The sequence below is a fragment of the Photinus pyralis genome, unplaced genomic scaffold, assembly GCF_008802855.1.
Source record: "Photinus pyralis isolate 1611_PpyrPB1 unplaced genomic scaffold, Ppyr1.3 Ppyr1.4_LG7, whole genome shotgun sequence".
Taxonomy (NCBI): domain Eukaryota; kingdom Metazoa; phylum Arthropoda; class Insecta; order Coleoptera; family Lampyridae; genus Photinus; species Photinus pyralis.
Window position 1 is genome coordinate 13,969,259 of NW_022170738.1, and position 26,533 is coordinate 13,995,791.

At 35.3% G+C, this 26,533-nt stretch overlaps 2 protein-coding genes across 5 annotated transcripts; both read left to right on the forward strand.

Annotated features, from left to right (window-relative positions):
• Positions 1 to 871: 871 nt before the first annotated feature.
• LOC116175994 (ubiquitin thioesterase trabid) lies at positions 872 to 9,386 on the forward strand. 4 transcript variants are annotated; one of them, XM_031494409.1, is made up of 11 exons: positions 872 to 1,028; positions 1,349 to 1,469; positions 1,584 to 1,946; positions 4,626 to 4,788; positions 4,837 to 5,083; positions 5,282 to 5,481; positions 5,578 to 5,848; positions 5,896 to 6,140; positions 6,188 to 6,411; positions 8,213 to 8,361; positions 8,411 to 9,384. In XM_031494409.1, the coding sequence occupies exons 3-11, from the start codon at positions 1,593 to 1,595 to the stop codon at positions 8,487 to 8,489; spliced, it is 1,932 nt and encodes a 643-aa protein (XP_031350269.1). In that variant the 5' UTR covers positions 872 to 1,028; positions 1,349 to 1,469; positions 1,584 to 1,592; the 3' UTR covers positions 8,490 to 9,384. The 4 variants fall into 4 exon arrangements, with proteins under 4 accessions (XP_031350269.1, XP_031350268.1, XP_031350267.1 ...); XM_031494408.1 differs by having other exon boundaries at positions 1,349 to 1,946; positions 8,213 to 8,355; positions 8,411 to 9,386; XM_031494407.1 differs by having other exon boundaries at positions 1,349 to 1,946; positions 8,411 to 9,383.
• Positions 9,387 to 11,797: 2,411 nt separating this feature from the next.
• LOC116176832 lies at positions 11,798 to 19,447 on the forward strand. The gene is made up of 8 exons (XM_031495624.1): positions 11,798 to 12,156; positions 12,213 to 12,325; positions 12,376 to 12,639; positions 12,693 to 12,784; positions 16,445 to 17,629; positions 18,508 to 18,737; positions 18,788 to 19,115; positions 19,163 to 19,447. The coding sequence occupies exons 1-8, from the start codon at positions 11,995 to 11,997 to the stop codon at positions 19,228 to 19,230; spliced, it is 2,442 nt and encodes an 813-aa protein (XP_031351484.1). The 5' UTR covers positions 11,798 to 11,994; the 3' UTR covers positions 19,231 to 19,447.
• The last annotated feature ends 7,086 nt before the right edge of the window (positions 19,448 to 26,533 follow it).

Genomic DNA, 26,533 nt, shown 5'->3' on the forward strand with positions numbered 1-26,533 from the left:
GATTTACCAGTGGCGGAGATTCTAATTTTCAAATATTGGACGTTTTGTTATTCTTCAATTTCATAATTAAAACGAGCTGAGAAGACCCTTTTGGCATTGATTAAGAGTGTGTATAATCAATGCTTTTGGTTACCTGAAAAGTACGACTGCGTTTTCGAATCAAACTTTTATAATGGCGTTACATTCCTTTGGCAATTGTCAATAGGGCTCATTTTTCCACCCTACGCATTAATAATTTGTACCTATTGCAGGAGTATGTAGGTATGGTATCTGTGCTTTCTACGATGTCTGCAAACCGCGTACAGTTAGCGTCTCGTTACCCCCAACCATCAGTTGGAGTCAATCAAGTCTACCGGTCAAGATGAAGGGTTTAGGCGTTCAGCACGCTGTGCATTCAGCTAGCTGCTGCTACTTGGCCTCTTTTTACAGCTCCTGGGACCATGTCCAATCCTTCTAACTCCCTTATGTAAGAAAGTTGCCAAACAGTAGAAGAATGCACATCACTTTGGAGAAACGACCATGCGAATAATCATCCCCTTGCTGAGATACGTTTAAGAACCAACATACATGGGAAGTTTCCGTTATTTCTATCGTACTCAGACTATAGGGTCACCCATGCAGACAACAGCTGCGACAGTTCTGTCAACGTAGGGTTCTAGAGACAGCCAGGCAAAGGAACCAAAAGGCTGTCCAAAACATGACTGGAGGGGACCGGAAATACAAACGATTCCATTATCGATAAGAAAAGAAGCTGCATTGGACCTCCATGACCGAAATACAAGTGGAAGTCCCCTTATAAAGAATCGTTTAGCACCACCACTGTAATGGTTGGTGACATTTCCAAATTAAATGTTGGTCAGGCTGGTGTAGCTGTCATACGTCAAAAAATGTCATGAAGTTTTGATAGAGTTGACAGCCATCCAATTATTTACCACCAATGATATCTAAATTACTTGTTTTTCGTTCAACAAAAAGCATAATTCCTTGTGCCTTTTCGCCAAATAAAATAGTGGAAATATTTCAGCCAGGTGAGATTACCAATTGACGGATATTAAGATCAGTTTAATGTAAATTATGTGCCCTAATTCCCGTATTGATTCAACATACACACAATAATAACCCAGGGACATAAAAACACATCAAAACATTTTTTGAATATGTTTCTATAATTTGGCTTTGTGAAACGGTTCCCTTTTATATTGCTTATATAGTCTAAAAATGGGTGACATTGGCACAACAAAATACTGTTATGTTGATTTGTCAGGAAGTTGTGTTAGTGCCAAAGATCTAATTAAATAATTCAATTAAAGCCTTCTTTTTCAAGTGCCCTTGTTTTGTATAATTGCAGATATGAAGTGACATTACGTTGGTGAATATTTGCGATTACATGTTCAGAACTTGGAAAGGACTAAAAAAGCGAAACATGGTAAACTCATGACATTAAGTGGATTGAAGCTAATTAAATAGTAGTAAGTCAGTCAGGTTACACAAATAAGCTTTATTTGTTAATAAAAATGAGTGATAACACTCAAACAAAATGGTCCTGTGATTATTGTACGTACGAAAACTTTCCTTCATCCCAGAAATGCACGATGTGTCGTGGTCCGAGACCTTTCCATAGCGAGGATATTTATCGATTACATGGAAACGACGATAAATCGAGTACACTGCCAGGATTAGCCGCAGGTCCCTGTGAAAACCAATCGAATTGGTCGTGCGAAACTTGTATGTACGCTATGAACACATCCAATGATCAAACCTGTATTCAATGTGGTAACCCCGGTCTGCTGTCGTCCAATACATTACACGATAACCCACAACCTTTGAGAGTAACACAGAAGTCCGATATTGCGCAAAGTTTGTCAAGATCTCGTACGAACAGCCCTCCTACAAGTTTAACAAACATCGAAAACAGCAGAAGAACAACACAGAAGTGGACATGTCCTGTAAGTAACCCCATTGTTTAATCCTTTATAGTTGAACAGAGTCAACGTAAGGCTGGGTGCCACTTTTTTGTGAATTTTATTACCACAAACAGCATCAATGTAGGTTTTTTCAGTTTATACAGGGTGAAAACGAAAAGTTTAACTTTTTGGAATCTTACTATACCCATGTAAGATATAAAAAAGATAAAAGCTGCCTATTGTCGAATTTTTACGCAGAATCCAGTGGCGTAGTCAAAAAAATGTTTGGACCACCCTTTCCAAGATTTGACCCAATGTTGCCATTTTTTAAATGCAACACCCTGTATCTCTCAAAGTCATTTGTTTTGCATTTTTTTCCAATTATATTGATGTTGTATATATTTTTTTTAAATTTATCCATGTACCAAAAATAAAAACTTTATTTTGGTTATTAATTTATTATGGTTTTTAAATTTAAATTGGTCTACTATAGATTCATGGAGATTTTGTGTTGTTTGTTGTATCCATAGTAACCGAGACCAATCAATAAAATCGCAGACGGTATTCTGACATTTTGAAAAATATGACATAATGATGCATCAATATAATCAGGAAAAAAATGCAAAAAAATTGAGGGTAAAATATACAGGGTGTTGCATTTAAAAAATACCAACTGTAGGTCAAATCTTAGAAACTGTGTCAAAAAATTTTTTTCACTACGCCACTGGATCTACGAAAAAATATCTCAAATAGGCAGTTTTTACGTTTTTTTTCTATCTTTCATGGGTAGTAAGATATTACAAGGTCCCAAAAAGTCAAACTTATAGTAGTATTCATATGTGCATAAAGAAAGTGGGTTATTTTTTGGATTCTTGTTTTAAAAAAAAGAGGGGGGGGGGGGCTTTGGTAACATAATACGGAAATTTTACGAAATTTTTTTGTAGAATTAAACAAACTTTTGATATCAATTCAAACCTATCAAAGTCTTGAAAAGGCTTCCGTGGCTGCTGCGATTTTTCAAAGTTAGCAATTAAAATCAAAATGTCAAAAACTATGACTGATAGGAATGTAAATCTTAATTGCGTCGAATTTAGAATACAATAGCACTTAGAAAAAAAATAGAAAATGGTATGTGTCTATTAAAAAACAAGATGGCGCCACTTCCGGTATTTTTGAGGAAGATGCGCCATGTTGAAATTATTTTATTTCAATTCACAATGGTCGATTATGGCTGTAAATCAAATACCCAGGTTCTAGTTCAACTGCAAGGTTAAAAACTTCTAACGAACAGGCTACGTGAATCACCTATCTATACTTTTCGTTTTGCTTTTCGTGCTGACAGTAGGGTCTAATTTTTTGGACACTCACGTACTGAGCGTCAGAAAAACTATGGATGTTTTCCATGTTTTTTCGGAGTAAATAAAATGAGTTTAAAATTCTTTGGGGCTATGTTCCAAATTTCTACATTTTTTTGAATAAGCAGAGCATGCCGACCAGTCGGGGGCAGGGGTTGGAAACTATATGAAACATGGGTTCCGGTTCTGCACCACTATGTTGAACTATTATTTAAGGGTTCCGGTATCGGGCCACTGTGGAATTCTGGTGTACCTCTTGGCAATTCATGGGCGTACGCACCTTTTGGTCTAGGGAGAGGCAAAAAATAAAATTGGCGAAAAAAAAAAATTTTTAATGAAACACCTAATATACATTTTTATTTTTAGTAGGTAAGTAATAGTTACTAAAAACGTCTTCGAAATTATTATATCTCAAAATATTAGTTATTACCGCTTTTATATCAATTAATTTTGTATTAAATATGCAAAAAAAATACGGGGCGAAAATAGATAGGTGGATATAAACAACAACAAAGACAATTCTTATAGATATTTCTTAACAAACATAAAACGTAACCTGTGGGCAGGCCAGGGAGGGGTAGCTGCCCCTCCTTGCCCCTCCCTGCGTACGCCCATGCTTGGCATTCATGGCATTCTTAAGGAACTCTTTTGGAATTCATGGTATTATTTTGTAATTCTAAGTCTTTGCAAGCTTTTGTTTAGGTTATGACTTACCTTTTGTTTATTACAGGGTGTTAATTAATGTCATGCAGATATTTCAGGGGGTGATAGTACTCGTCAAAATAAGAAAAAAATACAAATATATTTATTTATTTATTTTATTTACTAACAAAACCGGACTTGCCCTTTTACATTGTCAGCAATCTACGGTTCTGGCTTTAACAATTTAAACAAACAAAAGTAACAAAACAACAATACTAAAAAACAAATACCAAAATGCAATATCAAATAGGTCTAAAGGGCATCACTCCAACTCCCATCATTTTCGAAACTGAAAGTAGATTATTTTTCAATTCTTTAGCATACAAGTTTTTTGAAGTTGCGGTTTAGGTGGGAGAGGGGAAAATCTCCACTTAACCGTAGTAAATGTTGAGGATTCGTTTGTTGGTACTGGTTTCTGATGTTATAATGTCACTTTCTTATTGTACCTTGACTGTAAATTGGAAGGCGTCGCGGCCACCTAAGCTGTGTACCTTAATTTCTACATTTTTTTAAATAAGGGGGGGGGGGCTTTAAATTTGAGGCCAGGGAGAAATAAAAGTATTTTTTCGCCTAAATAATATTTTCATAATATTGTTCAACTGTAAAGCATTTAAACAATGATAACGCACCGCTGTTATCAAAATCTAAGCGTGCCACTTTTTAGATGTGTACTTACGAGAATTGGCCGAAATCGATTAAGTGCTCTATGTGCGGTCATATTCCAAACAATCAACGATCGCAAGCATCTAGTCTTATAATGTCATCGCCCGAGCGTGACATCGATTCCAACGTAGATTCGAGATACCGCACCAGCCCTAATATTTTAGGTAATTCCGATGAATGTTAAAAGATTTGACCGTTACAAAATCTTACAGATACATCCATTTCGCAAACCTCCAATAATTATGATACGGAACGTAAAATGAGACAGTTAAGGCGACAGGCTGACTGGAATTGGTTAAATGCTTGTTTGGGAATAATCGAAGGTGATCCTAATCCTATCGAGGCGTATTTGTCGTCGGGCGGCGATCCAAGACGTAAGCTTACCGCTGCAGAAGTGGCTATGTTAAATAGAGCGTCTGCGTTTGATGTTGAGGATACTTTAGTTCATTTAGCTTTAAGGTGAGTGTCATGATTATGATGTTACCCTGTGTATTACAAAAATTTGAAACATTCTGTATATCAATTTATTGGTTCCTGAATTTCAAATAAGGAAGGTTCCCCTCCTGACATGATTAGTGAAAAAACTGCTCCCAGATCCAAATTTATGCTTGTATATTTTGTATTTTCTGTATCACTGAAATTTATAAAAATGTTTAGATTTCAGAGAGAAGATATACTTGCAATCCTGTTATCCCAAATAGAAGGGTCCGGTTCAGGAGTAAAACGTGTTCCTAGTTATGTTGCACCTGATTTAGCGGCAGATATAAGAAGACACTTCGCTTCGACGATACGTCAAAGAAAAGGCAGCTTTCCCTGTAACTACGTTACAGAATTACCCACCTTTGCCCTTCCTGCAGGTAAAGTATTTTCTAAAAGCGCTCTTCTCCCTTCACCCCATTCCTTCTAGTTGGTAGGCCACCGAGTAAGCCCTATCTTATACCGTTCACTTGCAGAGGTTGAAGAACTTCCTGGACCAGTTCAGGAGCAATTATTTACGGAGCTCTTAGACAAAGATGCGCAAGAACAGCTCGAGAGCGATCCCGCCGTAATTAATTGGTCTCTTGAGCTCACTGTGAGGCTTGGTTCTCGATTGTATGCACTCTGGAACCGTTCTGCCGGCGATTGCCTGCTGGATTCAGTTATGCAAGCGACGTGGGGCGTTTTCGATCGAGACAATACACTTAGGCGAGCTTTGGCGGAAAGTCTCAACCAAGGAGGTCGCCTGTAAGTTTTTCCCTTCGCTGACAGAGTGTGCAGACTTTATATTTCAGATTTTATCCCCGGTGGAAAGAGTATGAGGCTACCCAAGCGTCCCTTCTTCATTTTTCACTAGAAGAAGGGCAATGGGAGACGGACTGGACGAGTTTATTGTCTTTAGCTAGTCAACCTGGAACAAGTTTAGAACAGTTACATATTTTTGCCTTAGCTCATATTCTTAGACGCCCCATAATCGTCTATGGGGTTAAATTTGTTAAAAGTTTTCGAGGAGAAGCACTAGGATATGCTAGATTTGAAGGTTGGGGTTGTATGTCATAAATTAAGGTTTTACATTGACGGTTTTAGGTGTTTATTTGCCCTTACTGTGGGAGCAAAGCTTTTGTGATCGAACACCTATCGCTTTGGGATACTCCCGTGGCCACTTTTCAGCACTCGTTCCACTTGAACCTTACAGCAGTCGCCTTGATCGCACACAAACGCAACATCCGGATGAGCTCCAAAGTATATTTCTACCACTGATGGACAGAGAACGCAAATTGCTGCACGTGCACTTCTTAACTGCTTCAGAGGTATTGTGATGGAGTATTATACATTATTTGTACTTTTTAAGTTGGATTCCATTAACAGAAAAAATTCAGGTTATTGCTAATTATGTGCTATCTGGATCGCACAAAGGATCCTAATAAACAATTAGTCGATTGACAATAACATAAATGTATTCCGAAACAATTAAAACAAAATCTCTGCAAGAAAGAAAAGCTTACAAAGCTTGTTTGAACATAATACCCCGCACGCAGGCGGTCAATAATTAAATATTATAAAAATGTTAAATTACTTGAAGTTTATAATTTTTTCCTGTACACGTCTGCCATTCACTATAAAGAAAAATCCTAATGTTGGTTTTAAATTTTATTAATTTGAAAGACACAGTCGATCGTTCGATCAACTCTTCACAATTCTAAAGAATTAACTAAACAAATTTTAATTAACACCTGATATAATTCTTGGGCACAAATAGAAAAATCTGACATGAAAACTATCTGAGTCACACTTTGGGCTCGATTAAACACACAGTTAAATAATTTACAAAGACAAAAATTTATTCTGCAAATTAAAATAAAAATGCTGGAAGAGAAAAGGGCATTCATGATCGGTTTTTAAAAATCCTGCGATATTCAGGCGCACTTAGAACTGACCCAAACACACCTTGCCTTGCCTTTACCGAAAACCCTTTCCTTCCTCCTTCCTTAATTTATTAATGCTTCGTCAAAACGAACATCTACTCAACTCTGTAATAACACTTGCTTATCTTGCAACTAATTAGCGTTCGCAGCGATAACGGAATTTCTGATCGCAACGAGCAGGATTTAAATGAGATAACCTTAGAGAAGGAAAAATAGAGGGATAAAAGGTGATCGTAAACTGAATCAAATTTTATCTCTGTTTGTCACCAATAATTGAAATGCACATACAGTTTGACGCATCATTACTGCACGTGCCGAAGCCAAATAAAACGAAGGCGGGGTGGCGCAATTTTTCCGGGAAATGTGATGTGTTTTGTTCTGAATGTTCAAGATCATTTGGGAGCACGCGAGAAGACTTGAGTTTGCTATATAAACATATCGAATTGCGTTTCAGCCTAGGTTCCCATTTCGACGCCGAAGTAATAAATAGTTGGCGCTGTTATAAATTGTGAAAATATTTTATTATACTATATTATTATATTTACTATTATAAATCAATTCATTTCAAGATACATTTGTTGTTAATGAATTATAAATAAATAAATCACGTAATTAAATTTACGTTACGTTTAAGGTTTTCTATTCTATATTTTTTATATTTTATTATACTGCAAACCATAATTGCCTATATTATTATTTTCCATCACATCTTGTATTATATCATATATAGCTTATATTATAATGTGGATATGCTATCTGTCCGTCCCTTACTCACTTACTCATGCGGCTTTTTGCTCAAAAGTGATATTGATTTTAAATTTTATTAAACTTCATTCAATAAAAGGGGTTAAACAACATGTATTGTAGATTGCAGATATTGCTTGTTTTTAATATTGCGGTGGAGGGGATATCTCGTCCTATTTTACATGAAGGGGACTGTTATATGCTTGTCTCAATTTTGGATTCTTTAATTGTGATATCTATCCCTACAACAATGCTCTTTTGTTTCTGTATAGAACACTTTTTCATAATGACAATTTCAGGAAAAAGTAATTCTTCCTTATCATTTTTGAGGTGATTTTCGAATCTAGTTTTAATTGAAAATAGAAAACTAATGTCAGATTTTTTCTGTTGATGGTGTGTCTAATTTCATTGGGTTGCTGTAGTTTTTATAATCAAATTTCAGCTAGGTAAAGAGGAGACTATACTAAGGCAGTGGTTAGATGTCTGCGAGTCAGAGGGTGGAATCTTGGTTGCACAGCAATTGCTACACAAACGTCCATTATTGGTTGCTCAAATGGTTGAAGAGTGGCTAAATCATTATCGTCGGTTGGCGTAAGCAAAATAGCAACTTGTTCATGGTGACGAACAGTTCATTTTGTAGGCAAATGACATCTGCGCCGTTCGCAAGGCCGATACCCATTCAAGATTATTCGAGCGATGGCGACACAGATGACGAATAACGAAAATGGAAATCCGTGTTGCGTAACGCGTAATAGTATATGTAGATGTGCTTACTTAGTACCTTGATTAAATTCGAATATTTTGATGAAGTAGGTTCACTAGGTCGAGTCGAAATTTCTGCCAATCACCACGCTACTTACAATAACTTTTATTTGTGGTCAAACTAATTTCAACTTTTCAGTTTACACACTGACATATTCAAAGGTAAATAATATCCACAATTAACACAGTACAAATCCAGTTACTTAAGTTGGAACAAAGCTTTATACTCGAAAAGTCTACGTTATTGGCTGTTAACCAAAGTGTAAATTATGCAAACCAAATTAAATTGTCATTAGACGATGCAAGTATTATACTTTAGATGTCAATTGAGTATGTGTATACATTGGGCCTATGCGGAGTTGTTATCGTTACGAATAAATTTCCTTTTTTTTTTCAATTAGCGTTTCTTAGACTTGTTAACTTTTTTATAATTAATTCGTCAATTATGAATTCAATTTAGTTTGCAAAATCTGTTTAAATAAAAGCAAAAGTTGTAGAGGTGCTGCTGTGAATATAGTTGAAAGTTAATGCCTGGTATAATTTTTGACAATTCTGTACCTTCATATTTTTTAAAAAAGAAGCTTCCTGTAGCTCTATACACTACAATTAATTCATTTTTGTTGTACTTTTATTTTCATTGTAAATAGGGGATGTTGTAAGACTAGCTGTATTATAATTAATATTTAATTTTTTTTATTGATGTTACTACGTTCGCAATTATTGGTATACCTTTTTCTGGGTTTAGTTTCTCTTAATTTTGCTGCCGTAGTCAAACTCTTCAGTTACAACTTTAAGAATCTATTGAAAGTAGTTAATGAAATTTTTCAGAATATTAAAATATATTATATTGTTAAAATTCATTAACAAGTGTGTTACAAAAAAAAAATTAGAATAAAAATCTAATCTTCATTACCTATAACATTTATTTATCTGTGAAAATGTTTATTGTGATTCAGAAATATGAAGGGTAGGTATTCCATCATCAAATATATATTTTTCAATACCCCTCGCATTTTCAATAAGTTTCATTAATTCTTGTCTTATCTTCCTGTAATAGCAATATACTTTCGCGTTTCGCTTGTGCACAAAAACTGCAACAGACTTAAAACACTGTTTTTAAGTTTTCATTTTACAGTTGATTAAATTTTGAACTTATTTTCCGCCAATGATGGCAGTACATGAAGCCCTTTCTCATTTCCTGCCACCAAAAAGTTTCTCAACATTGACTGGAACATTTTTATTTTTGAAACGTATTTAAGCATTTTTTTGCACCCTCCTTTGATCAGTTCAGTTATTCCTAGGAACTTGAGAATCGTTCCAGGGGAGCCAATCTTTTCCTTATCTCATCTCGACCCCTACAAAGCATGTGACGTGTTCCAGATCTACTAGGCACAGATTTGCAGTTCTTCCTCGCTCTGTATATCTCCAATTGTTTTCACTACTGCGATTATATCCCTGATTCCCAACCCCCTTCGGAATCCCAATTGATCTTCCCCCTCCCCATTATTCTCAACCTCATTTCTTTGGTCCCTTCTTTTTCTGAAGCTGTATCATAACGGTTCTAAGAAAGTGTTCGGGTCACACTCCACTCTCGCATATCTCATTATGCAAATTCCTCAGTAGTTAGTATCCTCATTCCTTCTTCCTCTAAATCCTCTTCCTAAGACTATTAACTCTACCGGTATCCCGTCTATCCCAGCAGTCTTACCATTCTTCATATCTCTTATAGCCGGCTTAATTTCTGACATCAAAATATACTCCCACCCTTATCTTCCTCTGATACTTCTTCTATTCAGTACTTTGCTATCCTCTGTTTTTCCTTTATCCCACATCATGCTTCTAATTTTGTTGAAAACAATGTGCGTTACTATTCCATCGTACCCCTCTATTTCTTTTTATTCATTTAGCAGCCATTGCTCCCTCGCCCTTTTAGTTACTCTTCTTAATTCATTCTTCAGTCGTCTATATTTCTTTCTTCCCTCTGCCGTTTTTGCCGCATATACTTCCTTCGTTCTTCCAGTTTTTCAATCATTTCAAATGTTATCCAAGGCTTCTTTGATCTTATTTTCCTTTCCTATACCCCACCTCCTTCATAGTCACTTTGACTATCGCTTTCTTCATGCTCTCCTTTTTGTCATCTCCCCTAATTGTACCAGAGCGCATTCCTTTACTCTTTTTGCGACTTTAATCCTTTTCAATTTTATTTCCAACTGTGCCAACAAAAGGACACGGCCACTATTAATATCTGCACCAGGCAATCCACACGCATTTTTTAACCCATTTCAGTATCTTTCTTCAATCATGATGAAATTGATCTGTCTCCAGGGGAATTTTAGGTGTAAAAGTTTCCTTTTACAATGTTCAACCCAAGTGTTAGCGATGACCATCTTCCTTTCCCTGCAGAATTCTATTAGACGTACACCCCTTTCATTCCTTGCTTCCAATCCATAATCTCCATCTCTGAGGTCTCTATATTCTCAGTTTGCTTCTTGCACTTTTTGTTAGGGTTCCCCGAATACTGTCTGCCCAGAAGATCCGAATGGGAAACTATTTTCCGGAATATTTAGCATTCGAGGAATCCATACCGAATAAATGTGTACTCGCCCATCACCTTCTTCCAGGGAAATCCCACTAGGGTCTTTAATCGGGTGACCTCCTGTTGCTTTCCGCAACTTGATGATGTTGGTCGTGATAGACTCCTCCGCTTTCTGGGGGCCATTTTACAACTCCCGCCCTATATCCGCTTATCCCCCTCCCAAAGGGATCGTTGGCGCTTGGTAGAGGGTTGAATTCTTATACCGGAAATCTCCATGGTACTGCATTGGGACAAAAATGATCCCCCCCCCCCACTTTTTTGACGGAAATACACGTTTTGAAGCACCAGAAATCCGAATCAAACAAAATCTCGACAATGTCGATCGGTCTGTACTCTCATTTTCGGATAAACGGCTGAACCAATTGGAACCAAATTTGGTACACATTCTTATACATAAAAGGAAGAGCTGAAAGGCTTTTAGGCATAATCGCCCATATGTGTGGGTGGTATCTGTGCTGGCCACGGCAAATTTGTTCAACTTCATTTGTAGACATTTTACAATGAAAATGGTATGAAAATCGTTTTAAAACCCTCGAAATCCCAAAATATCTTTAACGTTTAAACAAATACGTTATTTAGTTATCACACTGTATATGCGAAGCTCTCTGTAACTGTACTGTTATTGACTAATACCCCCCCAATATTAGTCAATGGTACTCAGGTACTGTGTATGGTCTAAGAAGGGTCCTTCGCACGCCACTGACTAACGACATTAAAATACTTCCAATGCTACTTGAAAGTTTAAGAATAAGGAATAATGGATTCGATAAAGTTTAATTGGCACAAATCAATAAAAGGAAATTTAAATGTTCAAAAAATGATTGTGAAAGAATGCCCAACGACTGATTTTGAAAAGTAAACAAAAAATGGCGTCAAGCGTTTCTGAGGACAGTTCAGATTCCGAAATTTTTAAAGAGAACCCTTGCCATATTACTAATAAGTTTTTTACTAATAACGATGAGGAAAATTTCAAATTAGAAGACACAAACCCTCGCTTAAATCTAGTGCAAAAAATTACAAATAGGCAGGTTAGTTTAAAGATCCGATTTTATAACCTCCAAACTAATATTTCTAAACATTGCAGATTTATGGAAGGTTTACAAGACATTCTAGAGCCAGTACTGAGCGTATTTTTAATGATATTTATTACAAATGTAGATATAGTTTGGAGAATTTTATTCCGAAAGGTGATCCTATGTAAGTGACCCCTTCAATTTCGTAAATCGGTTGATCTAATGCATTTGCAGGAGTCATATTTTTATGGGCTTTACGTTATGCGGTAGGTTTTTTATCAGTTACACGACTAAGTTGGGCGAATCTAACTCTTCCGCCGTTCTGTTTCCTTCGGTCGAATACGTGCTCTACATTTGGAGATTTGTACCTGGGCAGACTTTGCGATATGTTGGGAAACATCGAATTTTTAGGCTTTTTAAAAGTTCCTTAGGACTCGATGAGGTGATGTTCATGCAATTTCCTCTCGATCCGTACAAAATCATTTGTTATGCCATCGCGTATGTATTCTTACAACATGTAGGTGTGCTGTTTATTATAGTTTCGTGTCTAGGACTGGTAATCCATCAATGGCCTTTTTAACTGTTCTTACGTTACCCACAAGAAATTGCAGAAATTGCCAAGAATTTATTTCGCATGCAGATGGTAAGTGGCACCTTCAGATTATACTTCCGTAAATTAAACACTTCAATATCTGATGTGCCTTTTTCTGTGACCTGTTTGACCGATTTTTGTTTGTTCTTAACCTAATGAATATGCTAGTCTCGATGCTAGTTAATGTATAAGTATCTACTTCATCAGCATTGATCCAATTTATTGTTGTGTACTTGAAATGGGATATCTCACAAATAAGGTGTATGCAACAAAAAGGATTTGGAAACGAGACTCAGCTGTTAGCATAATATAACACAGATAATAAACCAATTCTGATGGTCCTATGGGTTAATAATCTTCCCATATTGTATTTCTATCCTTTATAATCAAGCAGTCAACCACTATATACAAGGTGTCTCAGTAAACGCTTACTAAAATTCAACCAAATAAATGTTTTGACAAAAAGTCAAAAACCGTTTTATATCAAGGGGCGCCAATGTTTGCAACTTTAACCCTGTGTTAGGGGTTGCAACCCAACTACAGATTTTTAAATATGATGGGTTAAATAACCCATAATTAGGAACACATGTGTAAACAACTGTTTTTATTTTTTTTAAATCGATGATTAGTTACAGAGAAATTGCCCTATGTGTCAAAGTTTAAAAATTAATAGTTCCAGCTTTCAATTTGCCATTTGCAATACATTATCAAGATAACAGTATTCGTCAAAAATTCTTTATGGTTGATGCAAAAATGGTCCCAATCGACCAACGGACCATAATATATATTTTTAACCAAAGCTACAGTGCGTTCGCAAGAAAATGATCAGAGCATTTAAGTAGATTTTTTGTCTTTTTTTTCTTTTCCACATTTTTATATTTTCATGTTTAGCTAAGGTACTTTAATATTAATCCCAAGTTTTGTAAATTTCTTATTCTATAGTTTCTTTTCTGTTATGTTTGGTGCTCTACTTGTATGAATGATTATTTTGTAAGGCATCTGGTGAGAATTAATTTTCCTTTTGTATTTTTATGTTCTGTATTATATTATATATGTATTGCTTTGTAGTAATTGAGTTTAATAATTAGCAAGTAAATTAAATAAATAATCTTCGTAATTTTTGAGGTTTGGACCACCATTTCTGAGAATTAACCAAAAATGTAAATCTTAACGTAAATTTTTTGCATTTTTTTCTGATTACATTGATGTATTACAACCTATATTTTAGCCATGAAATTCAATAACCTTTTTTACTGTATCAGTCTAATTTAAAAAAAAAAGAAAAACAAAAAAAGAATCAGTAGTAGGCGTTGACAAAATGTCAAAATAATTCATTGATGGTTCCTCTTCCTTTAAATAACATAATAAAGAACCATATTGTGCCATACATCGTAGTATTCGTAATAAAAAATTCTACTCAATACAGGGCGGTGCTTTTAAGTGGACCATTAGAACCACCTCAGGAACGGTTAGGAATTTTAATTCGGGACCCATTTAAACATATTTTTCAAGATGGCCGCTTTTCCGGTTGTATCAGAACGATACCGGAACTTTCTTATTTCAAATGGCACTATCTTTTCTGATGCCATTTTTGAATTCCTCATAAAAATCAGTACTATTAAATGTTATTGGTCTGATTTTCAAATGTGATTCGAAAATAATACAAATAATCGTTCAAAGTTGACAATCGGTTTTTGGTCAAAAACTTAACATTTTCAAATGGAAACCATATTTTTGATGTATTACAACCTATATTTGTTTAAATTTTAGCCATGAAATTCAATAACCTTTTTTACTGTATCAGTCTAATTTTTCAAAAAAGAAAAACAAAAAAAGAATCGGTAGTAGGCGTTGACAAAATGTCAAAATAATTCATTGATGGTTCCTCTTCCTTTAAATGACATAATAAAGAACCATATTGTGCCATACATCGTATAAAAAATTCTACTCAATACAGGGCGGTGTTTTTAAGTGGACCATTAGAACCACCTCAGGAACGGTTAGGAATTTTAATTCGGGACCCATTTAAACATATATGTTTCAAGATGGCCGCTTTTCCGGTTGTATCAGAACGATACCGGAACTTTCTTATTTCAAATGGCACTATCTTTTCTGATGCCATTTTTGAATTCCTCATAAAAATCAGTACTATTAAATGTTATTGGTCTGATTTTCAAATGTGATTCGAAAATAATACAAATAATCTTTCAAAGTTGACAATCGGTTTTTGGTCGAAAACTTGACAGTTTTAAATGGAAACCATATCGTTACTATGCATTAATGCAAAGAGTATAAAAAAATGTACTTGCAAAATTTTTCTAAAGTGGACAGTTTTTTTTAAGTTTTTTTTTTAAGAAAAATAATCTACCTGTGAAGGTCTTGACAATATACCCAAAAATCGTAAAACCTGCGTGTTTGCGAACTTTGCTTTTTTTTGTGTACAATTCGACTGGCTCAACAGTTCTTGCATTTTATTGACTGACCTTACGTTTCTAATATATTTGATAATTGACACCATTTTTAAGATTTTTGGGGCTGAATACACAAAATATTACCCCATTTTGAGCATAAGTCTCTGGCACGCTAAAAACCCATATATTTTGAACAAGTTACTTCATAAAAGATTGTACTTTTTTGTCTGTAGAGTATGCATCTGTGTGTATGTGAGTATGTGAAATGATTAACCTGTTTAAGATACATCCACATCGTAATTGGTTACAAAATAGTATCAATTTTACTGAACCACAAATACAATCATTCATGATTTTCAATAATAAATTAACAAGTACTAAAATTAATGTACAGGGTGGTTCAAATTCGCGGCTCACCATTGGGATCTCCGTAACGGTGAGAGATACAGTGCAGGCTAAATGGGGGCAAAGTTGCCCGTTTTTAGACTACAAAAACGCATTTAAAATTTTTGAAAGTAACAGATAACAAGGAAAAGTGAAAATGTCAAATTTCGTTGTCATTTTCCCTAGCTTAAAGGGTCAGCATTTTTTTTGGGAGAATCTGTTATCAAACATCTTCAAAAATTTGAAATGCGTTTTTGTAGTCTCAAAAATGGACAGCTTTGCCCCCATTTATCCTCTCTGTTACGGAGATCCCAATGGTGAGCCACGAATTTGAACTACCCTGTACATCAGGAAATATAAATAATTAAAATGATGACAAATTAAAATACAGCAGCGAACAAAATTAAGAAAATGAGACAAATTCCGACAGAAAAGGTTATTCTGAAAACTAGGAACTTAACTTCCAGAGAAAACTGCAAAAGGTAAGTAAAAAAAGTACATTGTTGCTATCTGGTGTTGTTTTTACTTGAATTAGTCACTTCGGAACACTATGGTTTTCTGTGTACAAAAAAATTACATCTTGTTTTAACTGTCAGTTAACAGTAAACATTGTTGACTCTGTAAAAGAAGTACTATGAAGTAAATTTGTTATTGTTTTAATTGTTTACATTTTGTATGTTTAATACTTGTCAATTTTTAAAAAAATCTGTGAATGCCTTCTACCGAAAGCAAAATACATATAATATTTTTGATTTGAAAAGCACCTTACTCTTGACTGTAAACCTTTGAAATAATAATAATAATAAAAATAATGGATTTTATTGATTTTTATAAATGTGGGAATGTATCTCAAACAGGACACCCTGTATTAGATTTGTCGAAATAAGGTAGATCTAATTGATGTTTTTTGTTTTAGAAAAATTGACGCAAGGATGGTGTTTGAAACACGGGTTCATGCTGAATTTTATGTTTACGATGTCCCAACCGATGCCCTCCTTCAACCCCCATATTTCCCTCGCATTCCCCGATCATTTAGTTATAAACACAGGACATTGCATTCATATTTTAAATATATCGACCCTAGAACCGAGTAGGCCGCTAATACAGTTTCCTACCCAGTATAAAGAATACGATAATAAGTTTCCCTCTAATATTGTCACGAGTAACAACATTGATTGTCTTAGCGAAGTCTCGGAATCCCCTAGCGAATTTCTTAATACCAGTAGCGTAGTCGATGCAATTTTAGAAGACTTTAACGAGTATGATTTGGAAGGTAACGATCATAATAAACCATTTCACGAGTTAAACATTAGCTGTGAACCCTTAAACGTAACCGGGAAAAATTATCACAATGCCCTAGTTCAAAATATTGTAGATACAAGACTGAAGCATTTGCAAAATGCTAACAAAGACTGTTTATTCTCAGTGCCACAGACGTCGGGATTACAGAAACCGCTCGAGAAAATGAAGGTTGATAAAAAAAATGCCGAAAAAGCGTACGAATTTACCGAAGAGAACGAAAAATGCGAAAAACTTAGTCTATTCCGAAAGAAACGTCTTGCCGATAAAAAGTACGAGTTCTCCGAGGACAATAGCGAAAATATTGTTCCATTTTATTCGTTAAGGCGCGAACGACGGTGTATTTATCGGTCACAAAATTATTGCATTAAATCGCCGGAGTTTAGTAACGCCCTATTCTTAAGTCCACGTTCGTCTAGTATAAGGTCCCCGATGCAATCTCCCAATTCGCGGCACGGTCAGTTTTCGCCCGGCGGAGGACGAAATATTTATTCGCCAATCATACGTAATTGTCCTATCTATTCCAAGTCTCCCATTAGTCCTAAAGATACCGCTAGAAAATTCAATATTTACTCACCAGGTACTGATAGCGATTGTTCAGATTCAGATTCACGACTGATACTAAGGCCTGTGCATAATATATCTACCTCACATTACAATGACGTTAAAAGTCAGCTCAGTAGTGGTTTATTAATCGTCGATTCGAAACGGACTGAAAATGTTAAATGGATTAAGAAGATCGTGAAGAGGTACTCCAGTGCCGATTTTGAAAACAGTTCACTTTTATCGGGACAAAGTAGGGGTAATTATATGTACAGAGGTTGTTTTTATACATATTGTGTGGAAACTCAAAACGAAAAATACTCAATACGTTCATAAATTTGTATAAAAATAACTTCCAAAGTGTTTATGTTGTATTGTTTGTGTAGCTGTAGCAGATATATCGGTATCACTATATAGGTCCATGTGTTTGGCGCCACCTACACCATATTTTCCCCACAGGAATAAATCATTTGTTTTTTGTTTAGGGTTATTTAGCCATTTCTGACGTTTGTTTGAATATGATACATATGATGTATTAGGCGGTAGCCTAGTGACCGCAAGTATTAAAGATGCTTTAGGGCAAGATTCGAGTGTCATAAGATGTTCGAGGATATTCTATAACCCCCAGACCCCCTGCTGCTACGTTCCTCCTCAAAACGTTCATCTGTACAGGCTATTTCCAAACATTCTGATGCAAATGCTAAGGGCTGTAAACGTTTTTAGGAAGAATGTACAAGGGGGGACAGGATCTCTGTGGAAGAATGTAGAACCAGGGGGTCTGGAAAGAGACAGGATCTCTGTGGAAAAATGTAGAACCAAGGGGTCTGGGGGGGTATATGGATTAACCCCTTTAAAGAAAGATTCATTCCATTTCCCCACAATTGTCATAAGATGTTCGTATATATTGGGCCATACCCCCTAGTGAGTGCTCCCAACTTGTATGAATGCAGATGTGAGGGTGCTAGAGTGCTAGACCTGTGGGAATTAAATAATAGTTCTATTATGAGAAATGGTATACTGTTTATTAAGCCTGTATGCTAAACAAACATCATAAATGCCCACACAAACGATATAATGGTGTAGGTGCTGCCAACTTCCGATAATATAAAGGTGATAATTCTCTTTATTTTTGCATAGACGACTACAACGTCTCGATCGAAATACCAGTTCTAGTTCAAACTCTTGCCGAACAATATTTGGACATTGTTCCTGAAGTTAAAGCCGATCAACTTGCGGAAACCCAACTGATCATAACCCAACGCACGTTCGACTGTGATCAATTCGTTCAGAGTAGAGCTCAGCAGCTGTGTGTCGATGCGAAACTCGAATTTTTGCATTGTGAAGATTACGACATCAAAATACTTCATGTAAGTTGCACGAGGCTGTTATGTGCGAATTTCTAACGTTATTCTCGCAGATTTGCCCATTAAATGGGCATATCGTTTGTAAAGCTGTGATAACAATAGTTGCGCTTCAAGATTTGGTACCTTACTGCAGGCGAAATATTTATATAGCGGATTGTATTTTCACGTGGAATATTGCCGATAATACGTTTGAAGTAATCGAGCCTCCTATGAAATTTAAATTGCAAACGCAGTGGTTTAGTACTGATGTTCCTCTAGTAAAAATTCCTTCCATTGTACATAAGAAAGTTCTCGTAATGGATCAGCTTTTTGAAGAATCGAAGAGGAGTCTCAGGGATTACAATAATTGCTTTGAAATTTGTATGGACAGCATGCGATTTTGTGAGTTAATCAATTTTAAGATAAGCCATCTTATTGTACGTTTGCAGATTCGGGTAGCCCTATTTCAAACGAGGAATATTTTGACGAATATTCAATTCCCAGTGAAAGTGATTAGGAGAAAGGTGATAAGTGCATACTTGTAAATAGTATAATTTAGATTTTATTGAAAATTCGTAAATCGGTGTCTGTCCAATTTTAAATCCGAGCAGCAATACTCAAGTGTACGAAGATCTGATAATTTTCGAGAAACCACTGTGGTATAGTTTGTATTGTTTAATAAGTTTGTCTGTGATGTAAAGTTGTGAGAACTTAAAGTAAACTTTTAAAATTTGTGTTTTATTGGATGACATCTACTGTCCCAAGCTAAATGTTGGTTGTGCATATTAGCTTTATTTATTAAACAAAGGTAATAGCACAGACATTATACAACATAGGTAGGTATATGTTGTCTGTGGGTAGGTTTCTCCCATTAAATATTCTCGAACCTTGGGCATGAAAAATTCACAATTTTTTCTTCACTTTTAATGACGCTCTAATCCTTTTCCAAAGCTTTCTGGTTTGTATAGGAGTGTTTTCTAAGGACTCGCGACAAGTGCTCTAAAATTAAAGGAAACTTAATTAGAAGTATTGCAGTATAGTAGCTCCAATTAGCACTTGCGCAGTTTACTATTGTTATCCCTGTCTAGGCACTCTTCCGCCTATACCACTTGAGAACGACAAGGTTTTGACTATTATTATTACCACACACCTGATCCAACTCATTGATTCTGATCTTTTGAAGCGCCGAAACAAGTTAATGAAGGCTGCATGCTGTTTTTCTTCATAAGTTAGATAACAAAGGGAGCACAAAACGAGCAAGCAGGTAAGAGGAAGCGAGACAGTTGATATTGCGCATGCGCATATTAATCGTCAAGATTTTTTGACTCGGGTAGGAGAGCTATAGTGTGGTGTCACACTATGCGTTTTTACCGCTTCTGCTAAAACGGATGCGGTTTGACGGCATATGATGCGGTTGCATCCTGTTGGTGTGGCGAAACCGCATTTATGTGCCTGGTAGATACCATTTAATAACGTGTGATAATCATCCCGTCAAACAGGAGCGTTTTAGCGGGAGCGGTAAAAACGCATAGTGTGACACCACACAAGCTACCGAATTTTAAAAAAAACGAACTAAATGTATTGAAAACTGTAGGAGTAGGTAAGACCTCGGACGAACGAACGGACAGAGAAAGTGGCTGCAATAGCGCACCCAATTTTGTTGGAAAATGCGTTAAAAAGTGTATACAGTGATATTCATATAGAAGTAGACATAGGGATTTTCTATGTCTACTTTCATATAATAAAAAGTCTTCTGAAGGACGCCTAATTTTATGCAACCAAAATAACTTCTTGAAACAAATAAAGATCTGGCTGTCATATTAATTCTAATTTGAACATTGTTGCTATGGCTTTATAGAAAATTAATCTCTTAAATTCCTTTAACTGTCACCGGCACTATACCAATTGTAAATTATCAACTTTTTCATTAGTTGAATACATCGCGCACGAACGAAAATTCGAATACGGAAGTCAAAGCGATAATATTCAAATATATGACAGGCAGATCTTAATTTTTTGTAGGTATAGTTATTTTGGTTGCATAAAGTTAGACGTCCTTAATCAGGAGAATTTTTATTATTTACAAGTAGACGTAGGAAATTCCTATAGAAAATCCCTACGTCTACTTCTGCATGAGTATCACTGTATACGAAATACGTTTTGTTATTCCCTACAACTTTTACTAAAATAAATAGTTTTGACAAAAATTGCAAAAACCACTTTTGAAGCCCCAGGATTTCGCCCGTGGAAAATTCGGTTGTTTTAATTATTTTTCTCTCTTCGGTTCGGGAACTCATTTTTTGAAAAGAAATTATTTTAGAACTGTTTACTTATGCCGGGACTAGTGGGCACATCATTATGGATGTGGATCTGGTTGAGTGAACTCTTTTGGTATACCTATACACATTATTATAAATAATCTATCAAACAAAAAAGCAAAATAACACCGTCGCCATTAGTGCAGGGGTTACATTTGAACGTGCATTTATAAAAATGTCCCTTTTTAAGCGCACAGAAACAAAAAGTATTGGTGCACCATTGCGATGAAATAAACATAAAGAATAAATATAACAATTGTTATTACACGTCACTGGCCACTTATTCGACAATAAAATTATATTTAGCAACTTTCTCTTACCAGTTTGTGATAACGCGAGGCTGACCTTTACGACCCATGATTTATCACCTACAGGTAAACGCTCTCATTTCGAGTTGCGCGCTTTGGTTGATTGTAGTGTTCCGTTCATCGTTCCCGAAAAGAAAAGAAATCGAGCTAAAAACGATAAAGGTAAGTTTTTTGTTTTTTTTGAATTTGGAAAGGTATATGCTTCACAGAAACACCTGAACAAATTTGATCAAAAAATGAAGTATAGGTATATCTATTGATAGGCAATAGGTACCTATCTTCCTTCAGAAAATGAATCATCAAAATTCAAAAAAATTAAGTAGATTTGGTTCTTTAAATCAATTTTTAGCCTTTTTGGTCTGTTAACGTAGCAGTTAATTTAATACTGCCAGTCTCTTTACCGCATTTTGACTTCGTACGCGGCGTCGAGTACCTAAATATAAAAAAAAACATTTTTGATCATACCTAACTGATCAACAATTGCTTAAATTTCGATTTCGTATTTCTCCCTATATTAAATGTCTTAAAGAATGAAAATTCCTACATATTATCGCACACGTGTATGAAGTTGAGCGTTAGTCAAGTACGCCTGTGGCCGCAAATTATGAGTGATTTCTTTTTCGAAAATGTTCATATCTAACGTGATATATAATTTATTTACATAACTGCGGCACAAAAGGCAAATATTATTTTGCATTCCTTCTTAAGATCTTGAAATCGCAATGAGTTTTCAAAAAATCCACTTCGCCGAGCTAAATGTAGGCCAGGGTATAAAAACTTAGGCCGGGGTGTGCTCAATTGGCGGAGAAGGTGGGAGTTTAGATTGTAACCATTGAGTAACGAAAACAGATTGTAACGTAGGTACTTGGGCAAATGTTATCCGCCTTAAAGATTTTTACATCCCCATTAACAATACTATGTGCGAAAACTCAATTTTTTTATGATTTTTCCTTTCTTCCATAGTACTTGAGAATGCTTGCTTTTAACTAAAACACTTTCTGATATAACGTACCTACTAGATTAGAAATAGGTTTTGCACAAACTCTTTTACGGATGGATAACAATTGATTCCATTTGCATGACAAAAGGATATAAACTCACTAGAAGCGAATGGAGGACCATTATCTGAGACAAGTGATACCTACTGGAAATCCGGAAACACTAAACACTTCTATTAACTTTAACAGAGTTTCTTTAGCTGAAGTAGGTACCTTCATGCATCAGATTTACTTCAAACCATTTGGATTTTGAATCCACGAAAATTTAGAAAAGTATAACCAAGTTTATAAATGAAATCTACAGTGATATTCTTGTAGAAGAGTAGACATAGGGATTTCCTATAGGAATTTCCTATGTGTACATGATAAAAAGTCTCCTGAAAGACGCCTAATTTTATGCAACCAAAATAACTTCTTGAAACAAATAAAGATCTGGCCATTGAATTTATAACTATCCTGGCTGTCATATTAATTATTAATTTGGATATTGTTGCTTTAGCTTCACAGAAAATAAATCCCTTAAGCTCCTTTAACTGTTATCGTCACTATACCAATTGGAAATATCAACTTTTTCTTTAGTTGAATACATCGCACACGAACCAAAATTAGAATAGGGAAGTCAAAGCGATAATATTCAAATTAATTAATATGACAGGCAGATCTTCATTTTGTTGTAGGTAGTTACTTTGGTTGCATAAAATTAGGCGTCTTTCAGGAGACTTTTTGTCATGTAAAAGTAGACATAGGAAAGCCCTAAGTCTACTTCTATACATGAATACTACTGTATATATGAACTCTTGGAAAATTATTAATCGATGGAGACCAGGAAACCAATGATGATTTAATGCACTTCTGATTAAGTTGTCAAATCTCACATTTACTGATAAATTGTTCCAAATCCTCATTAATGCATAGCCACCAACAATATGACAATAACATTTTAGACCTAACCACTCCAATATATTTATGAAATAAATTTAGAACATGTAATCTTAAATCTTGTGGAAAGACAGTTTTGATCAACAGATAAATCATGTCTAACTTTAAAGAATGGCTTTAATGCAATACAACTCAAATAATTTGGCCAATCTAAAAGAGTATAGGTACTCTCTACATCTTTTAATGTATGATATGCTATAACACCAGCGTGTATAGGTACCTATCTAGTGGAATTTCATCCACTTTTGTTGTATACGACTTTTAGTCTGACTAGCCTGGCACTTTACTAATCTCGTAATTTGTATTCATTTTTTCAATGTACGTCAAATTGGGGATAATTTTAATTTCAATGGCCCACGACAGTTGACTAAATCCTGGGAGAGGCGGCGACGCCAGGCATATGTCAAAGTTTCAAGTTTCAGTAACAAATCATCCGGTTTTGAAATTATTTGAATTTTTTTAAATAAACACTTTCCGTAAATAAATTGCCTTTTAGAAAGCAGACAAGATAAGCCAATCCTTTTCAAGATTTGTGTCGGTAAGCCATTACGCAAATATGTGACAATAATTGTTACATTGATATTTGCGTAATGCATTGTTAGAAAATTTAGACAGTGTGCTCAGGAATTCATGCTAATTTTCCAGATGTGAAATTGAGAAAACGTAATTTTTTAATGAAAACCTTCTTTTTCTCTTCATAACAATGGATGCGACACTAAGAAATAGTTGCATACATTTTCGCCTAGCTCTTCTTTCTGCAAAATTTCTTTAATTTAGATATAGGAAAAAATGGTTTTCATTAAAAAAAGAAACCTAGCGCATTTTTTAAACAGCCATCAGTTTTTACATTTCAGAAAACTTCAATTCTTTATGTAAACTTACTAGGTACGTCTCTCTTTCCTTATAAAAGGCAATATTATTCTGTGAATGAGTAGGTATATTTCCCAAAAATTTCGAAAAAACGCAAATAATTAGAATACTGCGGTTTGGCTTGTGGTCCTTCATTTACTACAAAATTTTCGAAAATTTAAAAAAATGATAAAAAAAATTTATGGGTAGGTATTTAATTTGAAATAACGATGGGTGAGCCAAATTCCGGTATTACTGGAACTCGCAAAAAGCTGAAAATTTTTTAATTCAAACGAGCTCAAGAATAATTATTGTATGTACGCTTTTGTAAAGGAAAAAATTTACAGACATTTATTAGCACCTAGTAATAAGTAATGTATGCCATTAGGAACGGGGTAACAATGTGTAGGATAATGCCAGGTAGTTTATTTTGTTTTCTCTTTCAAGTAATGAGATATCGCCTTAGGAGTTTTAAGTGCTATTTAAGTTGCCTATCTTGACGTTAGCGTTTTGCTTTTTTTCTGAAAATCGCGGAATCTATTTTTTAAAAGAAACGCATTATCATAATAGATGGAAATAAAATCTTTAATTGCCCACGTAGAAAATACTGTCGCATTTCCAAATTGGTGCTGTACATTGTCGGTTCTATGACTGAGGACTGCGCTTACACCATAGCACTAGCGTCACAAGTTAAATATAAAGGATAAGAAGGGTTAAAATCAACATCTTTTTACATAAATCGTACAGACATTTTAACACTGTGGACAAAAAGGGCAAAATTTGCCATAATAATTGAGCGGACCTGATATGCCTTCAGTTGTGTAATATTTTGAGGTACTGGACACTTCTTTATAGGTACTGAAGGTACCTACATTGTATTTTATCCGGTAAAAGATGTAGGTATTCCATTTCATCAATGCGATGACCTAAATATCAACCTGGTTTTTAAAGAACTGGAACTTAATTTGCTTTTAGGCTTTTACATTATATTCTTGTAAACGACTTAACACTTTTATAACGTTTTCACACTGTAAAGAACCAAGAGAACAAGAATATCATCTAGGTATAATCCCTGCATGGTAGCTAATCCTGACAAAATAGTAGACATGGCAGCAGAAAATATTATAGCTGGAGCAGAACTAATACCATATCTTTAGCAGTCGTTTAAACCTAAAGAGTCCTTTATGCGTATTAATGGTAACGGTAAGTAATGGACTCGATTGTAGATCTACTTCCAACAGTTGATAAGCTGCCTTTAGATCATTAACGGCTACTCCCTAAAGAGGCAAAACTATCTTCAGGGGTTGGCGTTGGTAACGTATAATGATCACAATTTAATACACAATTTACAGTTTTCGTAAACAACGCAAATTCTTATTTCCCTTTTTTCCTTTTTAGAGACAACAACATTGGGAGTGGCCCACTAACTATACTTAGCTTTTTCAGGTATACCTGATTTGACCTTTTCTGATAACTCTTTTTCAATTTTTTTCTCTGAAAAATTTGTACATCGTACGCACGATGAAAAACTGGGCTACTTCCTTCTTCAAGTTGAAAACTTGCCTGAAAACCTTTTATAGTTGATCCTGGAGAATCACTAAAAGCACCCCTTTTGCACTTTTGATTATATATCGTCAGAGCATGTTCTTAGTGTTAGCATATTCACATGATGTGCATTCTAAAGCACGTTTGTTAGTCGTACTATTGCTGAGCGTGTCGTCAATACCTTAAAGAATGGTCCTAAGTTTAAAAACTCAGCTCCTGGAGACATCGGGAACGAAGTACGTAATGCACCCCCAACAAAAACATGTCCTACAGCAAACATTCACCTTAGATGCTAATTTTGTAAACTGCTATTACCTTCCATTTAATCAGTTCAGCATTTTCAAAGTAGAACTTTTGGAATACGTTGTAAAAGCTTCATGAACAAAAGCAAGTGGTAGGGTAGGCAACATAAGAAATATATGTAATTTTTGCCAATCCTCAAAATAATTGGCTTGATTGTATTACAATTGGTAACTTATTCAATGGCAGAGATGATATATTATAATAATCAAAGAAACAACAGCAATTTGATACTGTGAAATTTTCAGCCCCTTATACCATAGACAACCACTCGAACTCTTCTGCATGGCTTGCAAAGTTTCTGTTGTTTTCCCACTTTTGAATTTGTCTGGCAGCCTGCAGGAAACAACGAATTCACCCCAATTAAAGAAAGAGGAAGACACAGACTTATAACGGAATTCAAATTTTGCGAATCAATACTTCAATTTCAACGTTTCTAATTACGAAAAAAGCTCGTCTGCGTGACAGAAAGCTCTGATGCGGCTATAAAAGTTGATCATTAACGGCTTTGAGAATATGCACCCCTAATTCGCTTATTCGCACGGTGCAACTTTAAACTTGAA